General features: G+C 39.1%; 1 protein-coding gene across 2 annotated transcripts in view; it reads left to right on the top strand.

The window, feature by feature from the left end:
- The window catches only part of SLC35F3 (solute carrier family 35 member F3), a 442027-nt gene that overhangs the window by 389482 nt on the left and 33189 nt on the right, over nucleotides 1-19356 (top strand). The window contains exon 9 of one of the 2 annotated variants that reach the window (XM_072755952.1): nucleotides 731-18975. The exons of the other annotated variant lie outside the window; for it this stretch is intronic. Within the exon in view, the coding sequence (XP_072612053.1) occupies nucleotides 731-775 (45 nt within the window). The 3' untranslated portion in view covers nucleotides 776-18975. Of the gene's footprint in view, nucleotides 1-730; nucleotides 18976-19356 lie in introns of those variants that run through there. 2 annotated transcript variants of the gene reach the window in all.

Genomic DNA, 19356 nt, shown 5'->3' with positions numbered 1-19356 from the left:
GGTGTACCTCATTCTCCTGTTTGGCATAAAAGACATAAAGGCATAAAAGAATTGGAAGCAGAGCTTCAAAGGCATATTTGTACACTCTGATCATAGCAGCCTACTCACAGCAGCCAATAGGTGGGGGCAACCAAGTGTCCATCAGCGGCTGAATAGATAAACAAAATGTACACATAATGGAATGGTATTCAGCCTTTAAAAAGGGTTTAAAAAAAATAAATAAAAAGGGTTTAAAAAGCCTTTAAAAAGGTTGGATTTCTGACCCCATGCTACAACATGGATGAATTTTGAAGACATGATACTGAATGAAACAGGTCACAAAAGGCCAAATCTATGATTCCACTTATATGAGACACCCAGAATAGTCAAATTCGTAGACATGGAAAGTAGAATGGTGGTTACTAGGGGCTGGAAGTGAAGAGTTATCATTCAGTGGGGACACAGTTTTAATTTCATAAAGATTAAATGTCCTGGAGGTGGACAGTGGTGATGGTTGACCAACAATGTGAATGTACTTAATGCCATTGAACTGTATGCTTAAAAATGCTTACATGGTAAATTTTATGTATATTTTATCATGATAGAAAATACTTGGAAGGTAAGGAATGTGAAATAAAATGGTTAAAATTCTCAGAATTGGTTAATGTTCCTTTCAGGAATCAGGTAGGGGAGATTTGAGAGATTTCTTTCCAGAAAGGATACAAACCACAACCTCCCACCCCCACCCCAGGCAGGTTTCGAGGACTGGGATGACCTGTGGCCAAGTGGAAAGTGATCTCTGGAGAGAAAGATCCCAGAAAAGAGTCCCTCCCAGTGGAACCATGGGGTGACTTGGGGAAACAGCCTCCATCCCGCTCTGTCTGGGGAATCGTCTGCCCTCTAGAGGCCAGTCTGGATAGCAATGAAAGAATTCTATTTTTACTCCTTTGAGGAGTCCAAATGAAGACAAAAGTACAAAGAGGATAAGTGGCCTCTGCTGCTGACCAAGGTGCCAAAGACTCTCGGAGCCTCCACTCCTACCTTCTTTGTCAAAATATGGTCATTTGGAGCCAGAGGACGCGAAATGACCAGCTGCCTTGCCACAACCAGTCAGAGCTGGCTCTAAGGACTCATACCTGCTCACATCTGCTGTGCAGATGCTCAGGATAAAGAGACTCAGGAGAGAAGAAATTGTTGCCAGAGACCTACCACCCTGTAGAACAGGTGTGTTTCCAAATCTAGCCAAGGATGCATAATAGCGAGTTCTTCATATTCAATTTTGAAAATAAATGATTTGTTCTAAAATTGGAATGTGGTGGTGGTTGCACAATTCTGTGAATATTCTAAAATCCAATGAGTTGTATACTTTAAATGGAGAGTTTCGTAGCGTGTGGATTACGTCTCAATAAAGTGGTTTAAAAAATAAATAGATAAATGGTTGCCCCACACAAAATGAGTTAAAATCTTACAAGCAGAGAGGACATTTCCTGGGTCATTGGCTTGTTTTTGGCTGCCCGGCATGTGATCCCTATTTGAAACAACATGTTCCATTGTTTCAGAAGCTGGAGGGAACAGATGCTCCATCTCAGACCCACCACAGTCCAGAGGAGGGAAGGAGGGTTTCCCTGCACCTGGCCAGCAGGCTGCAGTCTCCCAGGACTTTGGTTCTGGAGCAAGAGATGCCAGACCCTGGAGGGCCGCACTGACCAGCCTGTCCCCAGGCTTTCTGCCAGTGCCCCAAGCCCCTTCCAGTGTGGAGATCGGTGGTTGCTTCTCCTTTCAAAGTAGATCTTTCCAACTCGCACTCCCACAGATCCTTCCCATGCAACCAGGCTTGTGATAGCCCAGCAAGACTCCTCGGTCAAACTGCTTTAAAGAATGAATAGGAATGACCTATAAGAAATGGATCAATGATATCTAAATAAAGAGGATGTAAAAATTCACAATGCTTAAAACATTTTAAAGAAATTTTGAACTATAATATTTTTATTACATATTTTCTCATGTATTCAGCTTTGTCAAATTCTTGAGAAAACTCTTTCCTTTTTTTTTTCTAAGTAATGTCTGCACCCAATGTGAATCTCGAACACAAAACCATGAGATCAAGAGTCACATGCTGCCCTCATTTAAAGCAGCCAGGTACCCCAAGAAAACCCTTTTCTAGAGTTAAAATACTCAGCTGAGTAAACATGAGCCAAGGTCAATCTTTTCTAAATCATAAAAAAAATGAGTTACTTAAACCATAGGAAATGAGATTTCATGTAATTACATTGTAAATGAGTTGTGGATTTTAGTTAAGAACAAAAAAGGGTAATTTTTGTTTTTGTATTGGAAAAAGAATGTTTCCTGGGAAAATTTGGAAATACCCATGAAGCCTCAAGCCAGCAATAATGCAATAATACAATAATGTGGATATATCAGGAGCCTCAGTAACAGTGATAGCAGGAGCCCTGTGATAGAGAAGAGTAGCCCCAAAGGGAACCCTCAGGTGCTTTCTCTCTGAGGTGACATGAGGACGTAAGAAGCTAAGTGTACCTACTTGGCTTTTGATTTGTCTTTGTATCTCTATAGATAGGCATCCTGAAGAAGAGGCTCTTCACCATAAGAAAAAAATCAGAGGAACTTAAAAACCGCCAGAAGGACATTCCAGGAATCCCCAGTGTTTGTTCCTTATTAGAAAAAGAAGACCAGCTGGCCCCCTAATGCCTTCAATTTCTTAGGAATCTACCAAATGCTGATGATGTGGGGAACATCAGAGACCAGGGAGAAACTACAGTTGACCCAGGGTCTTCATAGGACCTTGTTTACGCCCACCTGCGGCAGTATGCCTGAGGGGAGAGGTGGCGCTGTGTAACACCAGGTGCCATCGTATTCATGCCTGCTGAGTAGCCCAAACTCCTTCATGTCCAAAGTATATTCCTGGTTGCTAGAGAGCTCTCCCCTGAGCAGTGACTCTGGGACCCAGACCCCTTCCGTGTGGCTCTTCATCTTCAACATGCAATTTTAAGATGGCAAAGCCCATCAACAGGCTAGAGAGGAGAGCCCTGAAAGTAGCTAATCTCACTTCTGCTAGAAGTTCAGGAAATGAGTCCATTTGATGGACCAGGAAAGGGGAAATATGGGTACAAAGAAAGAAAAGCTAGCAGTATATCATTATGATATTCTTTTTTTTTAAGAATTTTTATTCGTTTATTTGAGAGAGAGCACTAATCGAGTGGGGGAGGGCAGAGGGAGAGGGAGAAGCAGACTCCACACTGAGCAGGAGCTCCATGCGGGGCCCCATCCCAGGACCTCGAGATCATGACCCAAGCTGGAAGCAGGCACTTAACTGACTGAGCCACCCAGGTGCCCATATGTGTTCTTTTTTCAATTTACACCTCTTTCTCAGGGATTAAAGTTTGTTTTCTTAAATCCCTCAACCACCCTTCTCTTGCACCTCTGTTTATAAGAACTGTAAACTTAGTTATATCAACTAGATGTAGCTACTCAGTGTTTCCTCTTCCTCCCTGTTGTCTGATTTCATCTCCATTGAATTTGTGGAACACTTCTTTTATAATCTGGAGTGTGTAGAGCAGGAAGCCCTGTGGGGATGCTGGTAGTTCAGCACCTGTCTAGGGTTTCACAAATATCTGTGCTTTGCAGGTAGTCCTCCTGAATGGCATTGCGCCAGATGGTCTCTGTGTGGGTGTGGGTGTGCGCGCACATGTGCACTTGCTACATTTACTATAGGCTCTTGATTAGTACCTCTTTCCGGCAATTAGGTTACTTCTATTTGTTTAGAAAAAATTGTGTTTAAATAAATCATCCACAAAAAACTAATCACTACATAAAAATCACAAATTTTGAATAAATGATACTATTTAGGACTGGATATTGACTCATCCAGCAGCTACTACACAGTGACCATGTATGAAAGCCCTGGTGTTTTTCTCCAAAGCTTAATTTTTAAAAACTAAATCTTACTGTTAGCACCTATTTAAAGTTCAAAGCCCATTTGGATGAAGTTCAAAGCCAGATTTGGCTCACCTGAGGACATTATTGCATCAAAGCTTTTACAGGTTAGTTTCGGATTTCTAGACTTCTCCTAAATTCTAGGTTTTATCTGTTGTAGACTATTTGGTGTAATATTTCTAAGAATTTAGCAAATAACCTATGTTCTGCTATCTTTTATCCTACAGGAACTTCTATTAAAATTTTAGATGCCAAAAGGTAGCTTAAAAAATGTGATCATGACTCTCAGCACAAGATGAATGAAAAGATTTTGAAGGTAGAGACAGTAAAGACATCTGCTTCTTAAATGTCAACTGCTAAGATTAATCAAAATACATAAAATGCTATGAAACTCTGATCCTCAGGGTTGTCAGGGATAGGTTTGTGAACGCAACTTGCAATCTGCAGAATGTTCTATGGCTCTAATAAGTAATTATCAAGGGACTTGCCCAAGCCCATGTGGCCAGGAGAGGCAGAGCAGACTGCTTTCCTCAACCCCTTCCCCTTTGGTTTTTGGGGAGACCATACTTAGAGGGAAAGTTTCTAAGGACAAGCTTCTCCGCTGAGTGATTTTGTCTAGGGCTTTCCTGGAAGCATGACAAATAGGAAGGTCTCCTGGGACTTTGAAAGATCTCATTTAGCATGAAAGCTCTGTACAGGCTAGGCATTTTCTACAAATGCCATCATGCCCACAAAGTTCCTTTCTGTTATTGATTTCTAACCGAAGATAATGGTAGGTTTTTTGCCACCCCAGCAAAATTACAAGGCTACCCATCGCTGACGTCTCCTGTCAACTTGTCTGCTGTCATGGACCCCATTCCTTTTCTTTCCCTTCAACTCCTAGTTCTATCTTCTACCAGCGCTTCTGCTTCTGCTCCACTAACTGCGCTTCCCTTTGCATACAACAAACACTACAACCCAAAACAATAGCAAGAACAATCACTATTTGTATATGTTTCCGACTCAGCAGGCATTTACAAATGTGCTCACTCACTCAGGCATGGTTCCCATAGCTCTTCCTGGACCTTACTAACCCATCTCTCCCCTCTATGACCCTACCTGTGGGACATGCCCACTTGTTTATATTTCTGAATACACTGGCATAATACACTCAATCCACCTTGCTTAGAACACTCAGAAATGGAGTGTGACAACCCATTCATAATCCCTACATTGCCCTGAATGAAGAGTACATTTGTTTGGAAGATTAAATTTGCAACACTAAAAATGTATCATCCAGTCTTACACTTGGATGCATTCAGCACATTGGTGCCACTTTACCATCTCTGTGTCTCTAGTCCTAACTCTCTTTCCCTTGGCGGCTAGTCTTTGTCTTCAAATTCCTAAAAAATAGAAATCTCATCAGGCAGAGGTATAGCAGAAGAATGCTGTGGTTAATAACATGGAATTTAGGGACAGATAGAACTGAATTCAAATCCCAGCTCTACAATTGATAGTGTTGTGACCATGGGCAAGTCACTTGACATGACTGAGCTTTCTCACCTGTCAAGAATAAAAGCAGTCAATGATACACTGGACCAGATGGATTTCACAGATATCTACAGAACTTTACATCCAAACTCAACTGAATACACATTTCTCTCAAATGCACATGGAACTTTCTCCAGAATAGATCACATACAGGGTCACAAATCGGGTCTAAACTGATACCAAAAGATTGGGATCATCCCCTGCATATTCTCAGACCATAACGCCTTGAAATTAGAACTAAATCACAACAAGAAGTTTGGAAAGACTTCAAACACGTGGACGTTAAGGACAATCCTGCTAAAAGATGAAAGGGTCAACCAGGAAATTACGGAAGAATTTAAAAGATTCATGGAAACTAATGAGAAGGAAGATACAACTGTTCAAAATCTTTGGGATGCAGCAAAAGCAGTCCTGAGGGGGAAATACATTGCAATACAAGCAACCATCCAAAAACTGGAAAGAATTCAAAAACAAAAGCTAACCTTACATCTAAAAGAGCTGGAGAAAAAACAGCAAATAGATCGTACACCCAGCAGCAGAATAGAGTTAATAAAGATTCTAGCAGAACTCAATGAAATCGAGACCAGAAGAACTGTGGAACAGATCAACAAAACCAGGAGTTGGTTCCTTGAAAGAATTAATAAGATAGATAAACCATTAGCCAGCCTTATTAAAAAGAAGAGAGAGAAGACTCAAATTAATAAAATCATGAATGAGAAAGGAGAGATCACTACCAACACCAAGGAAATACAAACGATTTTAAAAACATATTATGAACAGCTGTACGCCAATAAATTAGACAATCTAGAAGAAATGGATGCATTCCTGGAAGGCCACAAACTACCAAAACTGGAATAGGAAGAAATAGAAAGCCTGAACAGGCCAATAACCAGGGAGGAAATTGAAGCAGTCATCAAAAACCTCCCAAGACACAAAAGTCCAGGGCCAGATGGCTTCCCAGGGGAATTCTATCAAACATTTAAAGAAGAAACCATACCTACTCTACTAAGCCTGTTCTGAAACATAGAAAGGGATGGAGTACTTCCAAATTCATTCTACGAGGCCAGCATCACCTTAATTCCAAAACCAGACAAAGACCCCACCAAAAAGGAGAATTATAGACCAATATCCCTGATGAACATGGATGCAAAAATTCTCAACAAGATATTAGCCAATAGGATCCAATAGTACATTAAGAAGATCATTCACCATGACCAAGTAGGATTTATTCCCAGGACACAAGGCTGGTTCCACACTCATAAAACAATCAATGTGATTCATCATATCAGCAAGAGAAAAACCAAGAACCATATGATACTCTCATTAGATGCAGAGAAAGCATTTGACAAAATACAGCATCCATTCCTGATCAAAACTCTTCAGAGTGTAGGGATAGAGGGAACATTCCTCAATATCTTAAAAGCCATCTACGAAAAGCCCACAGCAAAATATAACTCTCAACGGGGAAGCACTGGGAGCCTTTCCCCTAAGATCAGGAACACGACCGGGAAGTCCACTCTCACCACTGCTATTCAACATAGTACTGGAAGTCCTAGCCTCAGCAATCAGACAACAAAAAGACATTAAAGGCATTCAAATTGGCAAAGAAGAAGTCAAACTCTCCCTCTTCGCCAATGACATGATACTCTACATAGAAAACCCAAAAGCCTCCACCCCAAGATTGCTAGAACTCACACAGCAATTTGGCAGCGTGGCAGGATACAAAATCAATGCCCAGAAATCAATGGCATTTCTATACACTAACAATGAGACCGAAGAAAGAGAAATTAAGGAGTCAATCCCATTTACAATTGCACCCAAAAGCATAAGATACCTAGGAATAAACCTAACCAAAAAGGTAAAGGATCTATACCCTAAAAACTACAGAACACTTCTGAAAGAAATTGAGGAAGACACAAAGAGATGGAAAAATATTCCATGCTCATGGATTGGCAGAATTAATATTGTGAAAATGTCAATGTTACCCAGGGCAATTTACACGTTTAATGCAATCCCTATCAAAATACCATGGACTTTCTTCAGAGAGTTAGAACAAATTATTTTAAGATTTGTGTGGAATCAGGAAAGACCCTGAATAGACAGGTGAATTTTAAAAAAGAAAACCATATCTGGGGGCATCACAATGCCAGATTTCAGGTTGTACTACAAAGCTGTGGTCATCAAGACAGTGCGGTACTGGCACAAAAACAGACACATAGATCAATGGAACAGAATAGAGAACCCAGAAGTGGACCCTGAACTTTATGGTCAACTAATATTCGATAAAGGAGGAAAGACTATCCATTGGAAGAAAGACAGTCTCTTCAATAAATGGTGCTGGGAAAATTGGACATCCACATGCAGAAGAATGAAACTAGACCACTCTCTTTCACCATACACAAAGATAAACTCAAAATGGATGAAAGATCTAAATGTGAGACAAGATTCCATCAAAGTCCTAGAGGAGAACACAGGCAACACCCTTTTTGAACTCAGCCACAGTAACTTCTTGCAAGATACATCCATGGAGGCAAGAGAAACAAAAGCAAAAATGAATTATTGGGACTTCATCAAGATAAAAAGCTTCTGCACAGCAAAGGATACAGTCAACAAAACCAAAAGACAACCTACACAATGGGAGAAGATATTTGCAAATGACATATCAGATAAAGGGCTAGTTTCCAAGATCTATAAAGAACTTATGAAACTCAACAGCAAAGAAACAAACAATCCAATCATGAAATGGGCAAAAGACATGAAGAGAAATCTCACAGAGGAAGACATAGACATGGCCAATACGCACATGAGAAAATGCTCTGCATCACTTGCCATCAGGGAAACACAAATCAAAACCACAATGAGATACCACCTCACACCAGTGAGAATGGGGAAAATTAACAAGACAGGAAACAACAAATGTTGGAGAGGATGTGGAGAGAAGGGAACCCTCTTACACTGTTGGTGGGAATGTGAACTGGGGCAGCCACTCTGGAAAACTGTGTGGAGGTTCCTCAAAGAGTTAAAAATAGACCTGCCCTATGACCCAGCAATTGCACTGTTGGGGATTTACCCCAAAGATACAGATGCAATGAAACGCCGGGACACCTGCACCCCGATGTTTATAGCAGCAATGGCCACAATAGCCAAACTGTGGAAGGAGCCTCAGTGTCCATCGAAAGATGAATGGATAAAGAAGATGTGGTTTATGTATACAAGGGAATATTACTCAGCCATTAGAAATGACAAATACCCACCATTTGCTTCAATGTGGATGGAACTGGAAGATATTATGCTGAGTGAAATAAGTCAATCAGAGAAGGACAAACATTATATGTTCTCATTCATTGGGGAATATAAATAATAGTGAAAGGGAATAGAAAGGAAGGGAGAAGAAATGGGTAGGAAATATCAGAAAGGGAGACAGAACATAAAGACTCCTAACTCTGGGAAATGAACTAGGGGTGGTGGAAGGGGAGGAGGGCGGGGGGGTGGAGGTGAATGGGTGACGGGCACTTGACGGGATGAGCACTGGGTGTTATTCTGTATGTTGGCAAATTGAACACCAATAAAAAATAAATTTATTATTAAAAAAAGAATAAAAACAGCCTTAGAAGATCATCAAGGTAAAACAAACTAATATTTATGAAATCTTAGCACTGTCTCTAGATGTAAGTAAGAACCCAGTAAACGAAGGCATCATCATCACCATCCTCACCACCATCATCGCATGTCTTCCAAGTTTGAACAACGATTTCCTTTGAAGAACACTCCAGGCCATCCTTTTCCATCCAAGTACACCTTATCTTCCATCTTCCATTTTTATCCTTTTGTGTCTCTAATTTTAACCTCCTTGAAAATCACTTTCAAATCTCTGCCAGTCTTCAAATCTGAGTTTTTAACTATCTCCCAGACATTTTTCCCAATGTGTCCTAGCAGCCTCTCTAACATGTCCCAAATGATATAATTCATTTTCTTACCCTGAAAACTATTCCTCCTTCTTACCCTATTGGTGTTAACTGGCATCACTATGATCTTACGATAGTGCATAAATACTACTTTTAACTTCTTCCTTACTCTTACACTAGCAATCACTATGCTAATTCACATCCAAATCACTAGTGTTATAACACCAAATCATGTGTAAGCCCTCTCCTGCACCCCATCCCCACCACTACTACAATACTTCATTTCCTAGTACATATCACCCAGGGTATTATGAGTCTTCTGATCTGTCCTCCGCATCCTGAGTTGTTTCACTGAGCTGGAGTTGTTTCACTGTCTTACACAAAGATCATGTGCAGGTATGAAAGAACCCTTTGAGTCAGAAATTTAAAACTCAGAAGAGAAATGGATAAAAAATATGAAAATGTGAAATAAGAGTTAAACAAACTCAAGAAATAAATTGAAGAAAAAAATCATCTCAGAAATGAAGACTTTATAAAATACCTAGAGAGAATAGATTTGAAAATATAGAGACTGAGTAGAAGAATTATAAAAATCAAGAATATTAAAACAAAATAAATCAATAAATATGAGCAAAAGGATCTGGCAAAATTGACAAATATGTAAAATCAATCAACAAAGAAAACCCAACATTTACAACATGTGAATAACTGAAGCCCCCTGAAAAGAAAAAGAAAACAATGGACCATTATATTTAAATTAGTAATTCAAGAAAATTTTATGGAAATAAAAGAAGATCTGTACATATGTAGAAAAGAACAAATGTATATCTGAGACAGTTGGTCCATAATGGCCAATCCCAAAATATATTTCTAGTAAAACCATTAGGCTTTAAGAGGGAAATAATGCTTTGTCCAGCAAAGACAAGTCCACTCACAAAGCTTTAAAAAAATCAGGTTGACATTAGATGTCTCAGTAATGACATAAAAAGCAAGATAGCAATGGAGAAATATTTTCTAAAAACTGAAGAGAAGAAAAGTGTGAACCAATGATGTTATATCCTGCCAAACTGTCTTTCAAATATCAAGCTGTAGAACAACAGTTAGCAAATTTCTCTGTAAAGGAACACATCGTAAAATGTTCAACTTTGCAGATTATATCGTCTTTGTCACAACTATTCAACAATGTCATTGTAGCACAAAAGATGCCAAAGACAATATATAGATGGTAGAGTAGCTGTGTTCCAACTAGACATTTTTTTACAAAAACTTGCATCAGACTACATTTGGCCCATGGGATGTAATTTGCTGACTCCCTGTGCAGTCTTTTGGGCTTGGCAATAATATGCCTTATTTAAGCAAGGAATAAAAATTGAATTATTCTGCCAAAGCACTTCTACCACTTGCAGTGATAATTAAACAATCCTAAAATACTGATACATATTAATACTTATTTTCCCACATGCACATATCATCCTGAAGCACTTAAAAATGAATCATCATAAATACAATATAGCAAAACATGTTTACACTCAACTTTCTGGCTTTGGACATTTGTGACTCCTGGTGTTCTCAGTTTCCTGCAGTTTTTGGCTGTACCAGTCCCCAGATTCTTCATTCCTCAGAGGTCCTTCCAGAGACTTGAAGTTCCCAGACAATAGAATTGAAAGCTTTAGGCTCTCACTCATGCACCATGTTAGCCTAGATGCTCACCAAGATTGCCATATGTGTTCAATAGTTATTTAGCTCTTGTGTCAAGAACTGTACTCTCTTCTAGGCATAAAGGAACTACAAAATCTCAGCTTTCAAGAAACATGTACTAGACTGACATCAGCAAATTGGTGGCGTAGGAAGCTCCAAGTTTTTGATCCCACCCCCTCCCCAAGAAACAGAAAAACAAGCAGGAACTGTCAGTACCATCTTTATCCGAACTGTGGAAAACAGTCAAACATTTACAGCAACCAGATGAGCACTGACTCAAGTAGAGGGAATTTCAAAATGGTAGGAAAGTTTCATTGTGGTTTTACTCATCTTTCCCCCATGCTCTGCCCACAGCAGCAATTTCAGCCTTAATGCATCAGTAGTACACATTTCTGGAATGAGACCCTGGTCCTGGCTCTGAAGGGAGTAGTGAAGGCCTTATTTACAAGTTATTATGTGTTATGGATTTAATCATGTCACCTCCAAATTCATATGTTGAAGTCCTAATTGCCAATGTGACAGAATTGGAGAAAGGACTTTACAGGAAATAATTAGGGTTAACTGAGGTCACAAGGGTGGGATCCTAATCCAGTAGGATGGGCTCTTCTCCTTGTAGGGAGAAGAGCCTGTGTGAGAACACAGCAAGACATCAGCCATCTGTAAGCCAGGAGGAAAAACTTTACCAGAAACCAACCCTGATAGCAGCTGAATCTTGGATTTCTGGCTTCCAGAACTGTAAGGAAATAAACTCATCAAGCCTGTGGCATTTTGCTATGGAAGCCTTAGCAGACTAACACATGGTGTATATCTGTTCTAATCTGTCTGGTGGGCACCTGAAGGACTGATGCAAAAAGCATACTCATCTTTGTTTTGCCAAACTCAGAGCTCAGGCAAAAAAAAGAGACTAATATTGCTGAAAACATTGCAGGCTGAACTAATGATTCACAGAAGTCTAAGCCAAGAGATTACAGCTGAAACCTATATTAGACTGCCTAAGGCAAAAGTTGAGGTGAGTTTCTTTAGGATATTGGGATATTCAGAAGCAGCCATGTATGCTGGGGAATTTAGAAAGCATGTCAAGGACAAAACACATACTCAGAAAAAACCCTGAGCTTTCACTTTGGTTCTTTTCAGTGAAACCCTAAACCTTCAGCTTTGGGTTGATTCCTGATCTTAGCGCAAACCTCTATAAATCCTGAAGGAGGGCTCTGACACAGATCCAGTCTACAAAGATTGCAAGAGGTGCTTTTTTCCGTCTCTCTCATTGTATGTTTGTTTGAATGCTATGTGTGTGTTTGTTGTTTTTGTTTTTAGCTACTGGCATCCAAAGAACTCTCTGCCAAAATACGAACCAAACAAAAGATAAGGAACAGGCGTTAGTGACCACACATGGCAAGAAATACAGTCTTTGAAATCATAGTTTGGGAAAGGCACTGAACAAATGGACTACTACAGCTTTCAACAATCAAAAACACAACACAAACACAGAACAAAACAGAAAAGGTAAGGGGAGAGAGTATTATTTCCAAGGTTACACATTAGAATATAAAAATGTCCAATTTTCAACCAAAAATCAAAAGAAACATGAAATAATGGCCAATTCAAAGGAACAAAATAAATATAGAAACCATCTTGAGGCTCCAGTCCTTAGATTTATCACACAAAACCTTGAAAACAGTTGTCTTAAATACCCTGACAGAGATTAAGGAAAACAAAAAAGAAAGAAATTAAGTGAACTATGTATCACAAAATGAGAGTATCAGTGAAAAGATACCAGTTATAAAAAGGAACCAACAGACATTCTGGAACCAAATAGTACAATAGCTGAAATGAAAAATATACTAGGAGGGTTCAACAGTAGATTTAAGCAGACAGAAGGGAAAAAATCAGCAAACTTGATTATAGGACAATTGAACTATCAAGTTTAAGAAGCAGAAAGAAAAAAATGAATGAAGAAAAGTGAACAGAGTCTAAGGAACCTATGGGACACCATCAAGTGGACCAATATGTACATTATGTGAATCCCAGAAGAAAAAGAAGAGAAAGGGACAAGAAGATTATTTTTTAAAATTCTCCAAATTTGAAGAAAACCAAGACTCTAAAATTCAGAAAACTCCATGAACTGCAAGTATGATAAACTCAAAAAGACCCACACCAAAACACATCATAACCAAACTATTGAAAGACAAAGGATCTTGAAAGAAGAGAAACATAAAAGCAAAAACTTTATAATGCTTAGCAGAAAAGGTAGGAGTAAATCTTTGTGACTTAAATTTGGCAATGGTCCTAAAAGCATAAGGAACAAAAGAAAATGTAGCAAGTTGGACTTCATCAAAATTGAAAACTTTGGGGCAGCAAAGTACATTTTCAGGAAAGTAAAAATATAACCTACAGAATGGAAGAAAATAATCAAAACCACAATGAGATATCAACTCACACCTGCCCAAATGGCTAATATCAAGAAGACAAGAAATAACAAGCTCTGGCCAGGATGTGGAGAAAAGGGAACCTTTGTGCACTGTTGGTGGAAATGCAAATTGGTGCAACCGCTGTGGAGGACAGTGCAAATTGGTGCAACCGCTGTGGAGGACAGTATGGAGATTCCTCAAATAATTGAAAATAGAGGGATGCCTGGGTGGCTCAGTGGTCGGGCATCTGCCTTTGGCTCAGGTCGTGATCCCAGGGTCTTGGGATTGAGTCCTGCATCGGGCTCCCTGCAGGGAGCCTGCTTCTCCCTCTTCCTATGTCTCTGCCTCTCTCTGTGTGTCTCTCACGAATAAGTAAATAAAATCTTTTTTAAAAGTTAAAAATAGAAATACCATTCAATCCAGTAATTCCACTGCTCAGTATTTATCCAAAGAAGGTGAAAATGCAATTTGAAGGATATATGGAGTCCTATGTTAATTGCAGCATTATTTACAATAGACAAGATGGGGAAGCTACCTAAGTGTCCATAGATGAATAGATTAGGTGTGTATATACATAATAGAATATCACTTCGCCATAAAAAAGAATGAGATCTTGCCATTTGCAATAACATGGATGAACCTAGAGAATATTATACTAAGTGAAATAAATAAGAAAAAGACACTATAGGACTACACTTATATGCAGAATCTAAAAAACAAAACAAATGAAGAAAAAAGAAACAGACCCATAAATACGGAGAACAACTGGTAGTTGCTACAGAGGGAAAGGGGACAAGGGATGAGTGGAGTGAGGAAAAGGATTAAGAAATACAAGCCTCTAGTAAGTCACAGGTATGAAAAGTACAGCTTAGGGAATACAGTCTATGATATTATAATAATCTTACATGGTGACTGATGGTAACTACATTCATTGTGGTGACCATTGTGTAATATATAGAATTACCGAATCACTATGTTGTACACTTAAAATTAACATAACATTATATGTCAACTATACTTCAATAATAAATGTTTTTCAATGAGGGAAAATACTGGAAAATCATATATCTGATAATGGTTTAATATCTAGAATGTATAAAGAACTCCTTAACACTCAACAACAGAAAGACAAACCACTTGATTTAAAAATGAACCAAAAATTTGAATAAATATTTCTCCAGTAAAAATAGACAAATTGCTAAAAAGCACATGATAATATGCTCAGCATCTTTAGTCATCAGGGAAATGCAAATTAAAACCACAATGAAATACAACTTCATACCTACTAGAATGGCTGTAATAATTATGTGTATCTTTTTAAAGCAGAAGGTAAGAAGTGTTGGTGAGGATGTGTAGAAACTAGAACCCTTATACATTGCTGGCAGGAATGAAAATGTTATAGCTGCTGGGGAAAACTTTTCCAGTTCCTCAAAAAACTAAACATAAAATTACCATATGACTAGGAATTCTGCTCCTGGGAATATACCTCAAAGAACGGAAAACCAGAATTAAAACAGGCACTTGTACATCAATATTCCCTGAAACATTATCCACAATAACCAAAAGGTAGAAACAACCCTAGTCCTTCAAAAGATGAATTAATAAACAAAATATGATACATACGTGCAATGGATTATTATTCTGCCAAAAAGGAATGAAGTTCTGACACAGGCTACAACATGTGTAAATCACATTATGCTGAGTGATATAAATCTGTCATAAAAACACAACTACTGTATGATTCCACTTACATAAGGTACTTAGAAGATAAGGTACACCATAGTCTTTCTGTCATAGAGAAAGTAGCTTTAAGGTTACCGGGGCCTGGGAAGGGGGACGAGGAAATGGGAGTTATTGCTCAGTGGGCACAGGGTTCTGTTTAGAGTGAAAAGTTTTGGAAACAGATAGTAGCAGGTGGTTACATTAACAGCCTGAATGTGATTAATGCCACTGAATTGTATGCTTAAAATTTTTTTTACAATTTTTCTTCAAAATCTCAGGGTTGTGAGACTGAGCCTTGCATGGGGCTCTGCACTGCTCATAGAGCTTGCCTGAGATTCTCTCTCTCCTTCTCCCTCTGCCCCTCCCCCTCCTTGCTCGCACACATGCATACATGCATGCTTGCTCTCTTGCTCTCTCTCTCAAAAAAAAAAAAAAAAAAAAAAGAAAGTAAGCCGAAAGTTGAGAATTAGTGACATCCAAGTTGTCTTTTATTTATATTGGTGACATACATAATTGTTTTATTTGCACATTTTTCATGTTATTTATAGTTTATTTTCTTTTTTCTGATTTTATTGAGATATAGTTGACATACTGTATTTGTCAACTATATCTCACTGTATTATCAGTATAAATTATACCATGTAATGATTTGATATATTTATATATTGTGAAATGATTGCCACATAAGTTTAGTTAACATCCATCACCCCACACATAGACACACTTTTTTGTTGTTATGAGAACTTTCAAAATCTATGGTCTTAGTCACCTTCAGATACGCAGTATTGCTAACTGTAGTCTCCATACTGTACAAGGTAGTGATTCCATTTCCTTCGGATATATTCCCAGAAGTAGAATCCAGTGTACCCAGTGGAAGCTGGATCATATGGTTGTTCTATTTTTAATTTTTTGAAAACCACCCACCCCATACCATTTTCCAAAATGATTATACCAGTTTGCATTCTCTGCATTTACTACAACAAAGGCATTTGAGCCAACATTTTAAATTGGGAGATTTCACGTAAAAATATGGAATTCTGATTTCCCTTGAATAACTTCTCTTGAAAGAAACTTCCAACAATATTAGGCCTGCATTTCATAGCAAAAATTAGCCAGCCCTACCTGTGGCTACACCCTTTGGCCTACACACTAATCATTAGTATTTACATCTGTAGTTGTGTTGGTCTTTGCTTCTTTGCGTTACTTACCTGGGCTCTGTGCGCCTTTGAGATTGCTACTTATGCTGTATAGAGCTGGGGGATGTAAGTGCATAAGATAGATAGCCAGGGGGATCCCTGGGTGGTAGAGCGGTTTGGCGCCTGCCTTTGGCCCAGGGCGGGATCCTGGAGACCCGGGATTGAATCCCACGTCACGCTCCCGGTGCATGGAGCCTGCTTCTCCCTCTGCCTATGTCTCTGCCTTTCTCTCTCTCTGTGTGACTATCATAAATAAATAAAAAAAATTTTTTTAAAAACAGATAGATAGCTAGGTAAATACAGATGAGGCGTATATAGACACATACATAAACAGTGCATAAAGTGTCCGTTAATATCTGTAGCAAAAGATAAGGCTGTAGAGATAGGTAGAGCCCAAATCATGAATAATCCCTTCAAATACCCACAGTTTTCTGGCTAATACAGAGGAAGTTCTGGCTAAAAGGAACTTATGCCAAACATCCCACTGCCAGTGGGTCCTTTTCTCACAAAGCACCATGATGGAACTCCAGGAGGGAACAGGCCAGAGACATCTATCTAAACAGTTTACAAAGAGCAGAAGTAGGGGCGATTTCACACTGTCAGAATAGGTGGAAGCAGGCTGCTTCTAGAATCCCATCTGGGACTGCACATGGGCGCCAAAGCTCATAAAATTAGCTAATGGAACTGCTTTCAATACAGCGATGTGACCGGATCAATCCAGCAAGCAACAACACAAACTACAAAGAATCAATAAGGAGGGCACTTCAGTGTCCTGGTCAAGGCCTGACAGAGAGGGTTCAGTGTGGATTTCTGATGAAAAGCAATCAAGCAGGAAAGGGAAAACTAAAAATAGAAACTCTTTTAACTTTTATGGGAACTCAGAAGTGTATGCTATATGGATGATTTTATTAACACTAGAATTAATAATAGATGTTTGCAGGAAACACTACATATTTCCAAACAGCTCAACCATAGAGAATCCCAAGACTCTTAGGCTGTTGCCAGGAGGTTACTATATTCTTCACTTATGAGAAACCCATTCTCAAAATTCTGTATATATGAATGAGCATGTTAAGGACTTCGTACATATTCACCCTTTCATCTGTACTAGTCTGTTACTCTAATATATAAACCTGGGGAATGTTTTAAACATTTAATAATAAAAACTAGAAACTAAATTTCTTCATCTTCTAAGATGGTTTGTTATAGTGGATTACGTTTGAGCTTTTAATAATTATACTCAGTACACAATAGAGTTCCAGTTTATGGCCACATTAAGAAATAGCTACATGAGTGAAATAAGTCAATCGGAGAAGGACAAACAGTGTATGTTCTCATTCATTTGGGGAATATAAATAATAGTAAAAGGGAATATAAGGGAAGGGAGAAGAAATGTGTGGGAAATATCAGGAAGGGAGACAGAACATGAGAGACTCCTAACTCTGGGAAACGAACTAGGGGTGGTGGAAGGGGAGGAGGGTGGGGGTGGGGGTGAATGGGTGACGGGCACTGAGGGGGGCACTTGATGGGATGAGCACTGGGTGTTATTCTGTATGTTGGTAAATTGAACACCAATAACACATTAATTTATTAAAAAAAAGAAATAGCTACAATTTCTACTATTCGATTAACATGTCCTTTTCAATCCAGCCTCTACTAAGCCTCTGAGCAGCTCCCTGAGTGGGGTAATAGAAAAGATTCTTTAGATCTAGAAAACCCTGATGGACTGTAACTCTTTTGAGGCATAGCACACCAGCTCCGGAAAAGCCTTCTTGAATTTCACAACCAGTATTTGGAACAGGCTCTCCACTGAGCTCACAGAGCCCATTGTTTAACCAGAATATGTTTCAATGACCAGCCACCAAGTCACCTAATAAGCCCCTGAAAGAATGGGACATGGGATGGCCAGGCTTTTCTCTTTAACAGGTATTGCCAACAATAATGCAGTATTAAAAATCCACCTTGCGGGGATCCCTGGGTGGTGCAGCGGTTTGGCGCCTGCCTTTGGCCCGGGGCGTGATCCTGGAGACCCGGGATCGAATCCCACGTCGGGCTCCCGGTGCATGGAGCCTGCTTCTCTCTCTGCCTGTGTCTCTGCCTTTCTCTCTCTCTCTGTGTGTGACTATCATAAATAAATAAAAATTTTTTTAAAAAGTCATTGATGGCTTTCATAGATGTAAAAAAAAAAATCCACCTTGCACTAAGTAGCTTAACAAGCAAGTGTTTGCTCATGCTCCCAGGTCTGCAGGTGGTTGCACTTGGGCTGACTTAGGCTGGCTCAGCTGAGCTGCTTGGCAATGGGGCTGATGGCGGGGCTCAGGGATGCTCAGGTCTATTCCATGTATGTAGCTGCCCTTGCTCTTTATGGCTTCGGTTTTATGGTTTTAACTAAGAATTTCATATCCTTCCATTTTCTCTCCTTTCTTAGTTTATCAGTGATACTTACTTTAAAACTTTTTTAAGCAATTGTCCTAGACTTTTCAATGTACACTTGCAACTAATCCAGCTCCTTTCACATAAAATGACTCCATGTCGTGTGTAATGTGAGTACATTATTGTAATAAAATAATCTGAATTCTCACCCCATCCCTTGTGTCATTGCTGTTATTCATGTCCTTTATGTATAAGCACACACAAGCACATATAGACACATATATCAACATATGTACATAAGCATACGTAATCAAATACATTGTTGCTGTTATTATTTTGAGCAAACCACTGTCCCTTAGATCAATTAGGAATAAAACAAATAGAAGTTTTTATTTTATCTTCACTTATTCCTTTTTCTGTGGTCTTCCTTTCTTTATGGAGATCTAAGTTTCTGACCTATTTTATTTTCCTTCCTTCTAAAGAACTTTTAACATTTCTTGCAAGGTCAAGTCAACTGGCAACAAATTCCCTCAATTTTTATTTATTTCTCCATTTTTGAGGGATAATTCTGGGTGATTCAGAAGTGCAGATTGG

Source organism: Vulpes vulpes, chromosome 4, assembly GCF_048418805.1.
Source record: "Vulpes vulpes isolate BD-2025 chromosome 4, VulVul3, whole genome shotgun sequence".
Classification (NCBI taxonomy): domain Eukaryota; kingdom Metazoa; phylum Chordata; class Mammalia; order Carnivora; family Canidae; genus Vulpes; species Vulpes vulpes.
This window is presented reverse-complemented; position numbering and strand designations above follow the sequence as displayed.